This window comes from Neopelma chrysocephalum, unplaced genomic scaffold (genome assembly GCF_003984885.1).
Source record: "Neopelma chrysocephalum unplaced genomic scaffold, ASM398488v2 Primary Assembly neopelma1_22b, whole genome shotgun sequence".
Classification (NCBI taxonomy): domain Eukaryota; kingdom Metazoa; phylum Chordata; class Aves; order Passeriformes; family Pipridae; genus Neopelma; species Neopelma chrysocephalum.
The window spans coordinates 7,876,618-7,890,558 of NW_020897690.1; the positions used below are offsets into that span (position 1 = coordinate 7,876,618).

The 13,941-nt window shown below is 36.4% G+C and overlaps 1 protein-coding gene across 2 annotated transcripts in view; it reads right to left on the reverse strand.

The window, feature by feature from the left end:
* The window catches only part of GABBR2 (gamma-aminobutyric acid type B receptor subunit 2), a 473,412-nt gene that overhangs the window by 191,481 nt on the left and 267,990 nt on the right, over nucleotides 1–13,941 (reverse strand). For both annotated transcript variants that reach the window (XM_027679466.1, XM_027679477.1), the window contains exon 8: nucleotides 11,393–11,453. In XM_027679466.1, coding sequence (XP_027535267.1) covers nucleotides 11,393–11,453 — 61 coding nt within the window. The remainder of the gene's footprint in view (nucleotides 1–11,392; nucleotides 11,454–13,941) is intronic.

Here is a 13,941-nt window from a genome sequence, read left to right on the forward strand (position 1 = left end):
TGGCATTTAGTTCTATGATCTAGTTAACAAGGTGGTGACAAAGGTTGGACTCGATAATCTTGGAGGTCTTTACCAACCTAAAGGATTCTATGATTCTATGAATTTAGATGAAACCCTTTCATGAGATATTGCTATTTTCCTCCTCCTTCAAACTAGCCTTTATTGGTAAAGCTGAGATGATTCACAGTGGCCAAGCCACTGGCAGGAAGCTGTCCCAGTGCTTCCAATGTCATGTGGGTTTTCCAAGTCCACCTAGTAAAACCAGTCAAGTCCAAAATCTGGCAAAATCAAAGGAAATTGGTTATTATACATAAATGCTCCTACACAAGAGATTAACCAGTAAAGATTGTACAGTCTGTTAAGGTCAAGCATGGCCTGGATAGCTCTAAATTGGATATGCAGAAAGCAGCTCAAGGAGGAAAAATATGTCAATGGCATAAAGGTTAAACAAAGTGGGGAGGAATATAGTGAGAACACAGTAAGGTATCAAACAGCTTTGTGTCAGTAGTTTGGGATCATATAAAATAGCACTTAGTTTTATGTACAAATGACAGTTCCCTATTTCTCTGCCTGACCCTGTTCCTTACATGTACAGTATTAATTCAATACATTTTTCATCCTGGCAGTAGTTTGAACTAAACCACTACTAAAACATCCATGGTGAAACAATTTTGTTACAGGTAGATGTACTAGATCGATCTAATGAAATAACTTACTCATGAGGAATTCATCCCTTGTCCTCTATAATCATTTAAGGAAAAAATTATACATGCATTCCAGTTGAAGATAACAAATACCAAGATGAATAGAATTATGAGCAGACATTTTTCTCAACAGTCCACACTCATGTTCTCCCTTTGGCATTAATCTTTGAACCAGTAACTCAAGAGTAGGAAAATTATGACTTGGTCCTTTCATTCCAGGGGCAAGGGGATGTTACGGTCCATAGTAAGCTTTTTAAAAGTGTTTTGCCTAAGTCCAAAATGTCTGTAATGTGGTTGTTGTGGGTTTTTTGACTCCTAGAGTCTGTAAGAGAAAAGTCTGAAAAAATTAGCTTACTCTCAGTCAGATTATGTGATTACAAAGGGTCTATACTGCTACTTGGAATAAAGAAATCGAAAGCTACTGTTTTCTGAACTGGCATCCCCACTTCATTTCTTTTCAAAAGGAGGGTGATAAACTCCTGTTCAAGCAAATCAGCAGGATTCACTGAAAATAAACAGAGAAATGCTTATCACAGATGTGTAAACAATTCAGTATACAATATCATGATTCAAGCCAGAAAATGACACCTGTGCCATTGTGGAGTACTACCTAAGGTCAGACATTTCGAAAAAAAATCCAAAAGATTTTTTCCTTCCAAATCTATTAATTACATGTGCTCATTTTCTATTACCATGTTTACAGAATCAGAATTCTTTAATTTCTGAACTAGATTCCAGTGCTGATGTATTGAAATATTGAAATTTTCCAGAAAAAAAAAAGTCAGCTTAGAGAACAAGGTGCCAATACAATGACTGCATGATCTGCTATGACTTGAAATTAAATTACCATTTGTAATGACAGAACAAAACTAAACTATAATTAGGATGCAAAAAGAAGGGTAAGTAAATTTGAAAAGAAGTTTAGTCTTTCTGTAAGCTTAACAAGGAGTTAACACCTGGACTAATACTGCTCCTGTGCTCCCAAACTTTTAGTATGAATGCCTGTACAAATTCTGCAGCATAAGATTCACAACTGCCTTTGGTCACCTACACAGTGAATGAATCTATATTCACTGTTTTTTAAAGAGATATTCCTTTTTCACCTCCCTTATCTAGGATAAGTCTACCTGTCATAGTTGTTTTCTCATAAAACTGTGATGATATTGCCTACCATCCCAGAAGTAGTTCTATAAAGGACATTTTTGTCAAATGTACTTTGTTATAAAATTCCATAGATTTAGAGATCTGTTAGACTTTATAACCTTATCTTGGCATCTCTAGTCTACAACTATACAAATGTTTACACGCTGGCTTCCTGTACTACTAAACAATATTCTGTTTTGTGTGTTCAAATGGTGACATCAAATGATAAATCTATGTCCTTTCAGTGACTTAGATAAACTTCATTTTCTCCTTTTCCATTTATTAGGAATTTAAGTTGTTCTAAGTCAATATTCTCTATGTCTTGGGGAAATATTTGAACTACAAGTTAGGGATGATGTCACTGCAATAGATGGCATTCTCTAATTGGTAACTCAAATGAAATATTTTCCCACAATATATACCAGAATATACAAGATAGATCTTTTGTAAGTCTTCTGGCTCTTTTTATTCCCCTGTAGCTGTATTAAAAAAAAAATCCTTCCAGAAAAAAAAGTCTCTCTGAGATGCCAAGGGGAGAGATTTGCCAGCACACAGCTCTGCAGAGAGCAGCAGGTCATGGTGGCCCTGTAGCCCTCGAGAGACCCTCTGCCTCTCTTCAAAAGACGGGGAGGACTGGGTGGTGACAGAGTGGGACAGCATTGTACATCACCTGAAATGGAACATCTGAACAAGTTAGCTCTAGTAGAAGTAGGATTCTGAATACTAATTGAAAAGAAATTGTTTTCTAAATTGCAGGAAAAGTTGGAGATTTCTGAAGGAAAGACCTGACAATTCTTTCAGGTCCTTTTTAGACACCATTTCTTTAGTGGGGTACTAATTTCTGTTAATTTTCTGGAGCTGGGTACTTCAGTCTTTTGTAGAAATTAATTATTGTAAAATTATTTCCATTGCTTTCCAACTTTTTTTCTTTACTGTTACATTTGAAAGTTAGTCCTTTTTCTTGGTATTTAAGACAGCTCCTAAGACATTTTTGCACAACATAGTGACAGAGACTTATCAGATCCTGTGAAACTCTGTGCCTCAGAGTATGCTGGATGAACTGAAACAGAATCTTATAAAAATGGCAGCTATCTCTATAATGCATGTGCTTGTCCCAGTAATAATTATTTGCACAGTTCAAGCCACTTCTCAAGGGATGAACAGCTCTGTAAAGCACAGGCACAGACGCAGTGAAAAATAGGGCTCCCCTGTTCCTCATGTGCCCGGGAGAAAACAATGAATCCAACTCTTCTCAGCAACCCTGGTTACTGCAACTTTGGGTGGCACAGAAGTACACCCATCTAGCCTGGAATTGGTTATCTTGAAAACTGACAGCTGCAAAGCTGTGGTCTCCCATAGCTGCATTTCCAATGGAAAGGTTACTTACCAAATGCTGATTTTGCTCCTCGGCAGATTTCCAGCTTACAGTCTGCTCCCTGTTATTGTTGCTACACTGCTAGCAGCACCCCAGTTGGCCTGTTTAAAGCTAGCTCAGGTAAAACAAAACAAGGTGCCATGACAACCAGTAGCTGCAGTATCAGCATATCCTTTCAGTGTGTCCTTCCTGGCCTTGCAATTTATATCCACACAATACCACTTGCTCAAAATGAGGTGACTCTAGTAACTCCACAAACTTAATCCCATTAATCTTTCTTTGTAAGTAATGCCCTAAGACCTCAAACAATTTCTATAGCCCTTATCCATCCTTTCTTCAGTTTGACAGCACATGTACACAGCTTAGGTACCTGAATCTCAATACATTATTCCATGTTTATTTATAAAAACAAACCGAATGAACACAAACCCCAACTACTAGTAAGTAATACTAACAGATTACAAGAGGAATAACTGGCACAGGGGGAAACAGTGCTGCTGGTGGGTACGGAACAGAAGAGAAATCAAACAGGAAATATCTTAAAAATAATCTGACAATAAAAGGGGAAACCACTATAAATGTATATTAAAATATAACCTCCTTTACGGTTTCATCTAACAGAGGACTGTTATAAAATTGCCTCAGATACTGATAATAAAATTATCAGGTGATGTTCAGTGCTAGTAAGGTACAGTGTAACATACAAGAGAAAATGAATATCGAGTATGCAAGTGTAGTGGTTGGTACTAATTAATTAATAGTATCCAGGATGATACCTTGGACTTACTGTGGATGGTTCTTTGAGAACATCAGTGTTGTGCTCACCAGTAGCCAAAGAAGCAAAAAGAGGATGAATGTGGCAGAACAGAATATTGGGAAAGCAGTTAAAATAATACAGAAAGGTCGTTCAGAGTGTGAGGTATGGAGGTGGATATTTCAGTGCTATGTGTGGCTCTCATTAAGCTCTCACAGAAAGGAAATAAGAGTATCATGAGAACACAAAGAATACATAGAACACAAAGAGTAAGAGGCCCTGACACTGTAACTTTTAGCAGTTATGGTACTCACTTAGATGAGGGATCCAAGCCCCAGAAATTTACATTCAAATACTGTGGATTTAAAGGAAAATAGAAAACAAAAAACCAAATAGAACTGATGTTGGAAGAGCAATTAAATCTTGTGTTTTCTCCTTACAAATAATCTAACCACCAGTCTAGGGTTTCATGATTATCCTTACTAGAAATAATACAAAGAAATACACCAAGTGGTATTTGTAGCATACAGTGGACAAGTGTCTGTAAATAGAGTGCCAGAATCACACACTGCCAAGGAGCAATATGTCAAGATTAAATACAGCTGGCCTAGCAGAGAACTCAAGATGTAGTAAAAGTCATCTGTCTGTCTCAAGGCACATCTACAGCACTTCAGAGGTCTGTTTAACTTGTTCATCAAAATTTCCAGAGGCAGAAATTTTATGCATTTTCCAGTGTTTAAATATCTCTTTCATTAGAAAGTTTTTCCTAACATTTGGCTCAAATCTCCACTGCTAGTATTCAAATCCCTTAATTCTCAGCCAGATGATGAGAGCAGGACAAGCAAAGGTTTTATCAGCAATTGTCACGCATTTCAACCATCTTCTCTTCTTTAAGCAGCCTAGATATTTTGCTTTTCTCAATGAGGTATGTTTTTAGTCTTCTGTCGTCTCTGCACATATTTCTTAAATCAGCACTGGACATAGGAGTTAGCTATAGCCTTTTGGCACTGGAGTAATTAAAAGGATACTATTGTTTATGCAGGCCAGTGCAGAATTTTTTTTTATCTTTTCAAGTTTTTGCTTATTCATATTCAGCCTATGACCCATTGTAATCCCTAGTTCCTTTTATAATTACGTCCTGGTGAATTGTTTCCCATTCTGTTTTTGTAGAGCAGTTTACTCCCAATGTAGCACAAGACATTTGACCTAAAATAACAGCATTATTTTTTGTCCTGGTTACTTCTGCAATTTCTTCATATCTGTTTGAATCCTTGTCTAGTCCCTCTTGTGCCTGACTCTCTCAGAGACCATTGTACATTTTGATAATTATATTTTCTAGCTCATCTTCTTTATCAGTAATGACAATATTCCATGACTCAAGATTAAAGGCACCCTCAGAATTCTGCTTGGTATACCTCTCCATATGAGGAGGCTATTATTTTCATTGAAAGGGGTCTTTAACTCAGTTTTGTGGACACTTTCTATTTTCATAGAGATCATATAGACGATACTATCCCAAACTGCTTAAGAGAATGGCATTGCCAAAAAAAGAGGAAAGTGGTACTATGCAGAGTTAGTGTGACTGAAATGCAATGCCTAAAATATTTCTTGAATCAGTGTTCTAAATGACAAGTTATAAGACAAGATAACACCCCTGGGGTTTTGTATACAACAGTTCATACCAACAGAATAAACTGGTATTGAAATATCTGACAGAATGTAGACAACTATTATTTAGGGGATATTTCAATTGGGGAGGACCTATGAAATGTTCCACATAGTCATCACTAACTGCCCTGGAGCTGAAAAATATTTGGAGTGGGGTGGGGTGTCATCATATGTGTTGGTGTATTGGAAAATTGCTACAAATCACCATAGGTACTTCTTAACAGACTTAATTTGACAGCATTTAATTTTAACGGGACTTAATTTTGATGGGACAGCATTTAATTTTGACAGGACTTAGTTTGACACACCTACAGGTTAGAGCAAAGAAGTGATTGAGAGCAGCCCTGTGGAGAAGGACTTGGGGGTGATGGCTGACAAAAAACTCAACATGAGCTGGCAATGCGTGCTTGCAGCCCAGAAGGCCAATCACATCCTGGGCTGCATCAAAAGGAGTGTGGCCAGCAGGCTGAGGGAGGTGATTCTCCCTCTACTCTGCTCTCATGAGACCCCCCCCGGAATACTGCATACAGTTCTGGTGCCCCCAAAAAGAAGGGCAATGGAACTGTTGGAGTAAGTCCAGAAGACAGCCATGAAGCTCATAAAGGGACAAGAGCACCCTCCCTATGAAGACAGGCTGAGAAAGTTGAGGCTGTTCAGTCTGGAGAAGAGAAGGTTGCATGGAGACCTCTCAGCCTTCCAGTATCCAAAGGGGGCCTACAAGGAAGTTAGAGAGAGAATCTTCAGCAGGAACTGTAGTGATAGGAAAACAGGGAACAGCTTCAAATTGAAACACAATGGGTTTAGATGAGATATGAGGAAGAAATTCTCTGTCGTGAGGGTGGTGAGGAATAGGTTGCCCAGAGAAGCTGTGGATGCCCCAACCCTGGAAGTGTTCAGCGCCCATTCGGAAGGGACTTTGAGCAACCTAGTCTAGTGGGAGGTGATCCTGCTCGTGGCATGGAGGTTGGAACTAGATTATATTTAAGACGCCTTTCAACCCAAACCATTCTATGATTCCATAAATTGATCACTAACTAAAAAAAAAAGTGGTCACTAAGATACAGACAGTTACAATCTAACTACACTACTCATATGGAGATAAAATGAAGTTGATACGGTACAACAAGAAGTCTACCAAATACACATTCATGTAATTACAGTCAAGATCTCCAGTTAGGATGTGTCAGAAGAAAGTCTTCTAACTCCTTAGTTAACTCCCTTTTTTTGAGTGCAGAATGATAGTCTTTAATGACACAGTGATCTTTTCCAGAAGTATCCAACTCAGAATCCTCTGACCAGGATAAACAACACACAGTTTAATTTACATCTTTATTGTTCATTACATGACGTTAGCAATTTTTTATTGATCACTAGTCAAATTCTGCTCAACCAACAGAATTCTGAATTTCTTTATATACTTTTCCCCAAAGTTCATATCCAGATATTTGAACATACTCCTTAATCTCAAAAAAACACTTAATATTTACAAGGAAATTGTATTCTGAATTTTTAAGTTTTCTGCAGAAGCAGTGAAATATGAATCCACTGATTCTGGATATTAGACACCACAGTTTCCAGATATATATCTTTGAGTTTTCAGAGTTGTTACTAAATATTTTCTATTTATTGGATTGTATTCCTTCAATGTTATCACAGAAATAAAATCCACAGACTAGCTTTTTGGCATCTATGCTGGATAGATGTTAAATACAAAAAAAAATATACAAAGGAAAATAGTCTCATTATTTAAATGAACCTTTATGGAAACAAGGATCAACAGCAGTTAAGAGTATGATGGCCTGTACTTAGAATAATTGAAGGAAATTTTTCCAGGGTTGGATTAATGCCCCTGGAGAAGAAGCAATTGTATCTGTGGATGATTCTGGAGAATTTCTCCTTCATTGAAGCAGTTAAGGACAGCAAAAAATCATAACTAAGTAGATGAACTGAGGCTCAAGGACAGCAATCCTGCATTCTTGTGTACCTTTCTCTTGACTGTAGAGTAGACATTTGTCTATGTCTTTTAATTAAACTCAGAGAAGAGTATATCTGGGGTTCTTACTGCAGAAATTCAGTAGAGCTTTTTCTAAGTTTAAAGGGGTTACACTTGACAAGTCACACTCTTCCTCTTACTCAGCACCCAGATCACCTTTCTACACTAACAGATGTCATGCCATATTACCTGGCTAAATGAGTTGAAACTCTTAAATTCTTCCCAGAAAGACACAGCAGGTGATCACCCACTTTCTTAAAGTTTTCTCAATATGCAGTATCGTAGACTTTTGTGCCTATCTACATGAAGCAGGACTTATACACATTTCAATGGTATTTGCTTACAATTCACCTATTACTTTTCTCTTGAACCTATTTCAGCACAGATATCTCTTAGGTTTTCTCCAATGCCTGACAGGAGTAGGCATCTGACTGAAAGCCTTTTAGGTTTCAATCTGATTAATCAGAAAAGACCTGCCAAAGTGAAACATTTTGAAGGACAGGTATAGATCTGTTCTTGAGGCCTCCTGTGTCCCAGTAATCTATAATAGCTTTTTTACTGTCCTCCTTGCTCCTTGATATGCACACAAAAGTTGTCAGGATTTGCTTTCAGCTCTTACCAGAGAAAAGATTTTTACAATCTACTTCAACTACATGTTTGACTATAAGAATAGTCCTTAAATTGTACCTCTGGAAAAATTGCCATTCATTTGGAAGGATGCCAGCTTCAAACATCATTTGGATACTTGAGCTAGACCAGCAGTCTGCTCTTTATTTACCAGGTAGAGGAAGAAAAGGCTATTATTACATGTGCTTTGTATTCTTTTTTATGTATTAAATCGTTCCTAGGTGGTATCCATGATCTATAAAGCACTAAGTAGTTTGGTCACAGCTACCTCTGGCACTATCTGTTTGACCACTTGCAAAAGTAACAGACTGCACAGAGGCTGAAAAAGAGGCATGACTAGCATGAGTTTGGGAAAAATTATATCTAGATTCAAAATTAAACCAGTTATTCAAAATTTCATCACAGTGAGTCAAGCATGCTGCAGTTACCCCCTGAAGCCTCACAGGCTGGTTTTCCCTTGCCTCTGGTAGACACGACTGACTGCTTCTTCCATAACTAAAATTTTTGCAGATAGTCTAATTAAAATAAAAATTTCCAGCAAAGTACAGAAAATTTAGCTCCTGAGTCTGCCCAGCTGATTTTCTACACTAGAAAATGAGGAACAGAGGTTTGGGCCATACTCTGATATATGATTAGCTATTTATCTGCTTTATTTTTCTGCACTGAATTATTTGTGACAACTGTGATAACTTTCATTCAAATTGTTAAAAAATCTGTAAAATTATGTAAATGAAAAAATTATTCTTGAGGCATAGAGAACTAAAACTGGTGATTCCCAATTATTATGTTTTGATAATAAGCTACTAATACATTTAATATATTCTATATTAATAATTACAACTAATCCTATAAAAGCATTTCCAAGACATCTTTCTTGTGGTCCTTTTTCCTTGAAATCATCATGATTAGTATTACATTCCAAAAAAAAATTTAACCAATGAGTTGTATATCTGTTTCATGCTTGATAGTACCTAATAGCTATAACTATAAAGGAAAAGCCCATTTTCCATTTTAAGTACTGGACTTAATTAACTTCTTTACATTATTAGGAACTCTTTCAACAGTCCAAGAATTATTGAAAGTTAATGAGAATATTTCAGGAAGCTTCCTAACCAACAAAGGATTCTTTTGAACAAATTAATAATTTCTACAATTTTACAACAAGTTTTGAATATAAAAGCTTTGAATGAAAACAATACCAATAAAAGAAGAACAGAAAAAATCCCTGTTAATAGTTAGAATATAATTTGTAGTTTTTAAAAAGATAACTTTTATCTGTGTTGTTATACTGTTACTTATTTCAGTTTCTCATACATTTTTGTACATTCTTTTCCTTTCCAAAATTATTGAGAAACTAAACAAAACTTGAGACCAGCCTTAAGATGTGTTGACAGACTATTATTCACATGAGAAAAAAATCCAGCCCTTCTCTGGCATTTCTTCATTGGATGCCTGAGCTGTTTTCTTCCCATAGGCTAATTGGAAACCTTTGTTTGATGATCAAAATCCCAAGTATGTGCCTTAATCAGTTCTGAAATAGTAATTTTTTAATTTCAAGGAATTATAAAATGGGCAGATATCTCCTATGTTCTTATTAATCCAACAGTACTCTAACTTATGGTAAAACCATTGGTGTTAAATAGCATCTGATATGAAACCGAAGAATAAAGAAACTCAATTCGAATGGTTGGAAATAAAAATCAGTATAAAATCAGTTATCCTGAACTTGTATTGCTCCTCCAGATTAGTTCAGAAGATATATGTTGTACCTCCCCATGATCCCAAATCATATCCTTAATGCGCAAAGGAAATGTGCCAAACTTCCTCCTCTCTCAGATGTTCTGAAAGGGTATATGTAGCTGTCTTAGTCATAATGCATAAGAGCTCCTTCAGACTTCTGAGGAATAAACACCTCTTTTAAAAACTTTCTCATGATTTTTGCATGTGGCTGTAAACACTGCTATTATGAAAAAAGGGGGGTGGAAGAGAAGAAGAGGAAGCAATCAATATTTATTACTAGTGTTGAGCAAGAATTGCTAAATTATATTACCGTGAGATGACGTCTGCAAAGTTTTAGTGGGTCGAAATGCTTCCGGGAACAAGAGTTAATAGCATCAGTTATAGTTGTGAAGGCAAGAGCAATCTTGAACATTGCTTCAGTAATTTAGAAGGAGTAACAGATCCCCTCAAGTGCATTGCTGTTCATTAATAATAATGCTCATACAGTAGATGATTTCTGTTTAAAGAATGAGCCTTTGTAACTTGGTCAGCAAGCTTATGTTTAAAGCGATCTCCTGAAAACAAAGGAAGTGCAAGCTTCTCTCTCACACATTGTTTGGAAAGAATTTGCCATCTTACTACTACTCTCACGAGACCATCCAAATGCAATCATCTCCAGTTTTATCTCAGCCTAAGAACAAAACCATGAATTGCACACTATAAACTGCAGAAACGACTACAACATGAATCACCATTTCTGCAAAAAAACTCTCCCAACAAGCACCTCATCCTGGCTGCAAATGGCCCTTGACAAATCCCTGTGGCTGCATTTGTGGTCTCTGTTGCTGAGACCATTCCCTGGAGGCGCAGCTCAGGCTGAGAGGATGCAGCAGGCTTGGTGAGTTGCGCTTTCGAGCGTGTTGCCTCCAAGGGATGGAGTCAGCAGTTTGTGTCCGTGCACGCTGAGGGACTGACTCCTCAAGCAACTTTTAGCAAGCAGTTGCAGAATGTCAAAAGTGAGTCTTAAGAGAGCACCAACACTAACTTGAAAGAGCTTAACAGTAAAAATCTTCTCTAAATTCCCCTTCAGATTCGGTTTTCAGAAACAACTGTATTAAGGAGAGGATGATTAGCTGACCAGTAGGGTTTTTCAAACAGTTGCTGGTTGTTAAAGATCAGTAGTTTCTATAAATATGTGGACTGTTGTCAAGAAAAATTCTTGGAAATACCTCACAGAACTCAAGATTCAGAACATAGTATTTTAAAAAGCTAACAAAAACTTATTAAGTACCTTGCTGCATCTTCTAAGCAGTTCATTGTACATATTTAAAACATCCTGAAAGAAATGCAACTGACACACAAGTTTGAAACTGTATACATAATTATAATGAAAATTTTTTGAAACCTACCTTGGAATTGTGTAAATTTGATGGTTCCCATCCTCTCTCCGTTTCTGAAAACAACTTGACCCTAAATAAAATAAAAAAAAACACCTTAAGAGTTTTATAAATCTCTCATAATATAGTTTCATTAACACTGTAATTTTCTATTAACTGTTAAATTTACCAATACAATGTTTAAACTCTGAAGATAGTAGATAGTAAATTCAACCAAAGGCAAAAGAACTCTATTAACACCTCCTTAAAGCTTTCTTCCACATATTTCAAATGGCCTTAGAAAGTTGACTGGTGTTACCACCCACTTTTCATGGGTGGAAATGGAAGTACAATAAAGCCAGTAACTCATTGAATCTCAGATGATAAGAGATATGCAAACAATCAATTTTCACAGTTTGACTGTTTTTGTCAAGGATATGTGAATCTATCCAAGATCATGCAAGAAAATAATTCTCCATTTCATTCATCATACAGTTCTCCAAAGATAATGATCATATCTTATATACTTATCCTACTAGATTATGGATGCCAGTAGCTCTTGTGGCTTGGTTTGTGCTATGCCAACACATGTGTCCTAGTATTCATTTTAAATGTAATGTCTTTAAGTCAGTACTACTGTTTGTGGTGCTACAAATTGTTATTCTCATTATAATGGTCATGCAATACTGAAACCTCCTCACATATCCCTAGGAAATTACTCCCATCTTTCATCACATCTTTCTGGAGTAAATTAAGAAAAGATCTTGTTAAATTTCCTCCTTACTTCAGCTGTTTCATAATTAAGTATGAAAGAAGAGGGTTTCATTCATTTATGCTAAGTATTTTTAATATTTTGAACCTGTAGTGGAGGTCTGAGTGTTGTCAAGATGGATTGCTGTTCTACTGCATCCCTGGTTTTGTTTATTAACATCATCGCCATTAGTCTTTGTTTTGGCAGACATGACGGTAAAAAAAAACCGAACGGCAAACATGTAAAGCTACAGTACATTTCTCTGTGCAAGTCTGCCCCTTCTTGAATAATCTGTTCTGGTCACTGAAGAGATGCATTGAAGGCCTCTGAATTACTGGAATCAGCTCCCTGCAGGAACAGTACAACAGTTTGGTAGTACAGCACACACACCTCCCATTTCCTGCAAGCCACAGAACACCATTTCCCTTTGATAAATAGAAGGCGGCACCCTTAAATAAGTGTAAGCTACCTTGTGCTAAGCCTTAAAAGTCAAAAGCCCTGATCTGTGTCTAAAAAGCGACTGAGAGAAATGAACACCGGTAATGAGAGGGATTCTGGTGACAGCAGCCAAAGGACACAGTAACTGCACCTACTGAAATCCAGTTGAGGTAAGTCTCATCTAGTGGCTGCTAAGACAGCTCCAGAAGAGAATATAAAACATTAGCAGGCAGATTTATACATGCATCTTATCAGCCTTCATCCAGATCTCCTTTAGTTAGGAGAAATACATTTTAATATCCCTTCATTGGTTTGAACATAATCATAACACATTTGGCTCATTGGCTTAAGTAAAAAGTAGTAGAAAATATTAAAGAAAATACTTGTAAAGATGCTATGCAGGTATCACCTATTGCAGACATATATTTATGTTCAATCTAGTCTTAACTTTGGTTTTGTGACCTGTGTTGGAGAACGCTGTAGTTAAATTTTTCAGTATGTGGAAAGATTACTTTTTTATTTGATTTTAAATTTACTGCCTTCTACTTTAACTCTGTCTCCTCTTATTCATTTATTACAAGTTAATAGGACTGTAGGTAAGAGTCTACTACAGAGCTCTTTATAGATAAATATACAGCAAGCATCACTGTCATCATCTATGGTGAGAGGCCTCTACAATTTTCTTCCATTGTTGATAGTATAGTATAGTATACAGACTCAAGAAATTTTCTAGATTCCAGGTGCAACTCCTTGAAATATTATTGCTTCCTGTAAATCACCCACATTTTCATCATTAAGTAGTACAGACACATATCATATGCATCTACTGACTAGAGATAAATACATACATTCTTGTTGGCATGTTCTGAAACTATCAACAGAATGTGAATCAAGTCTGAATAAATGCAAAATTTGGGATTAAAAATATAAACAGGATTTTGCGGCTTTTACTGATCTAAGTAGCAGATAAATAAAGATATGGATGATGATGATGATGATGATGAAAGAGTCATGGAACAACTTATGAAAAAATGTCCTAGTTATCTGTGAAATTATTCAATCAGCAGTTTACTTTCATTAAAGATTACTGGAAAATCCTGAAAAGTCAAATAGGTTATTATAAGGAATAACAATTTCTAAATATCATTTTATGAGATGACATTGTCATGACTATTGTTTACGAACTACAGAGTTTGTATGTAACACATACAGATACTAACAGGAAAAGAAAGTGGATAAATTAAAATAAGCTATTTATTCTGTGTGTAATCGAATTACTAGATCTGTTTTCGAAGGTCAAATCAATAAAAATCCATAACAGCAATAATCTTCAAAGCAGGATTATCTACTGAAATCTATGAGGCTTACAGTTCGTACTCATTACCCCGGCACC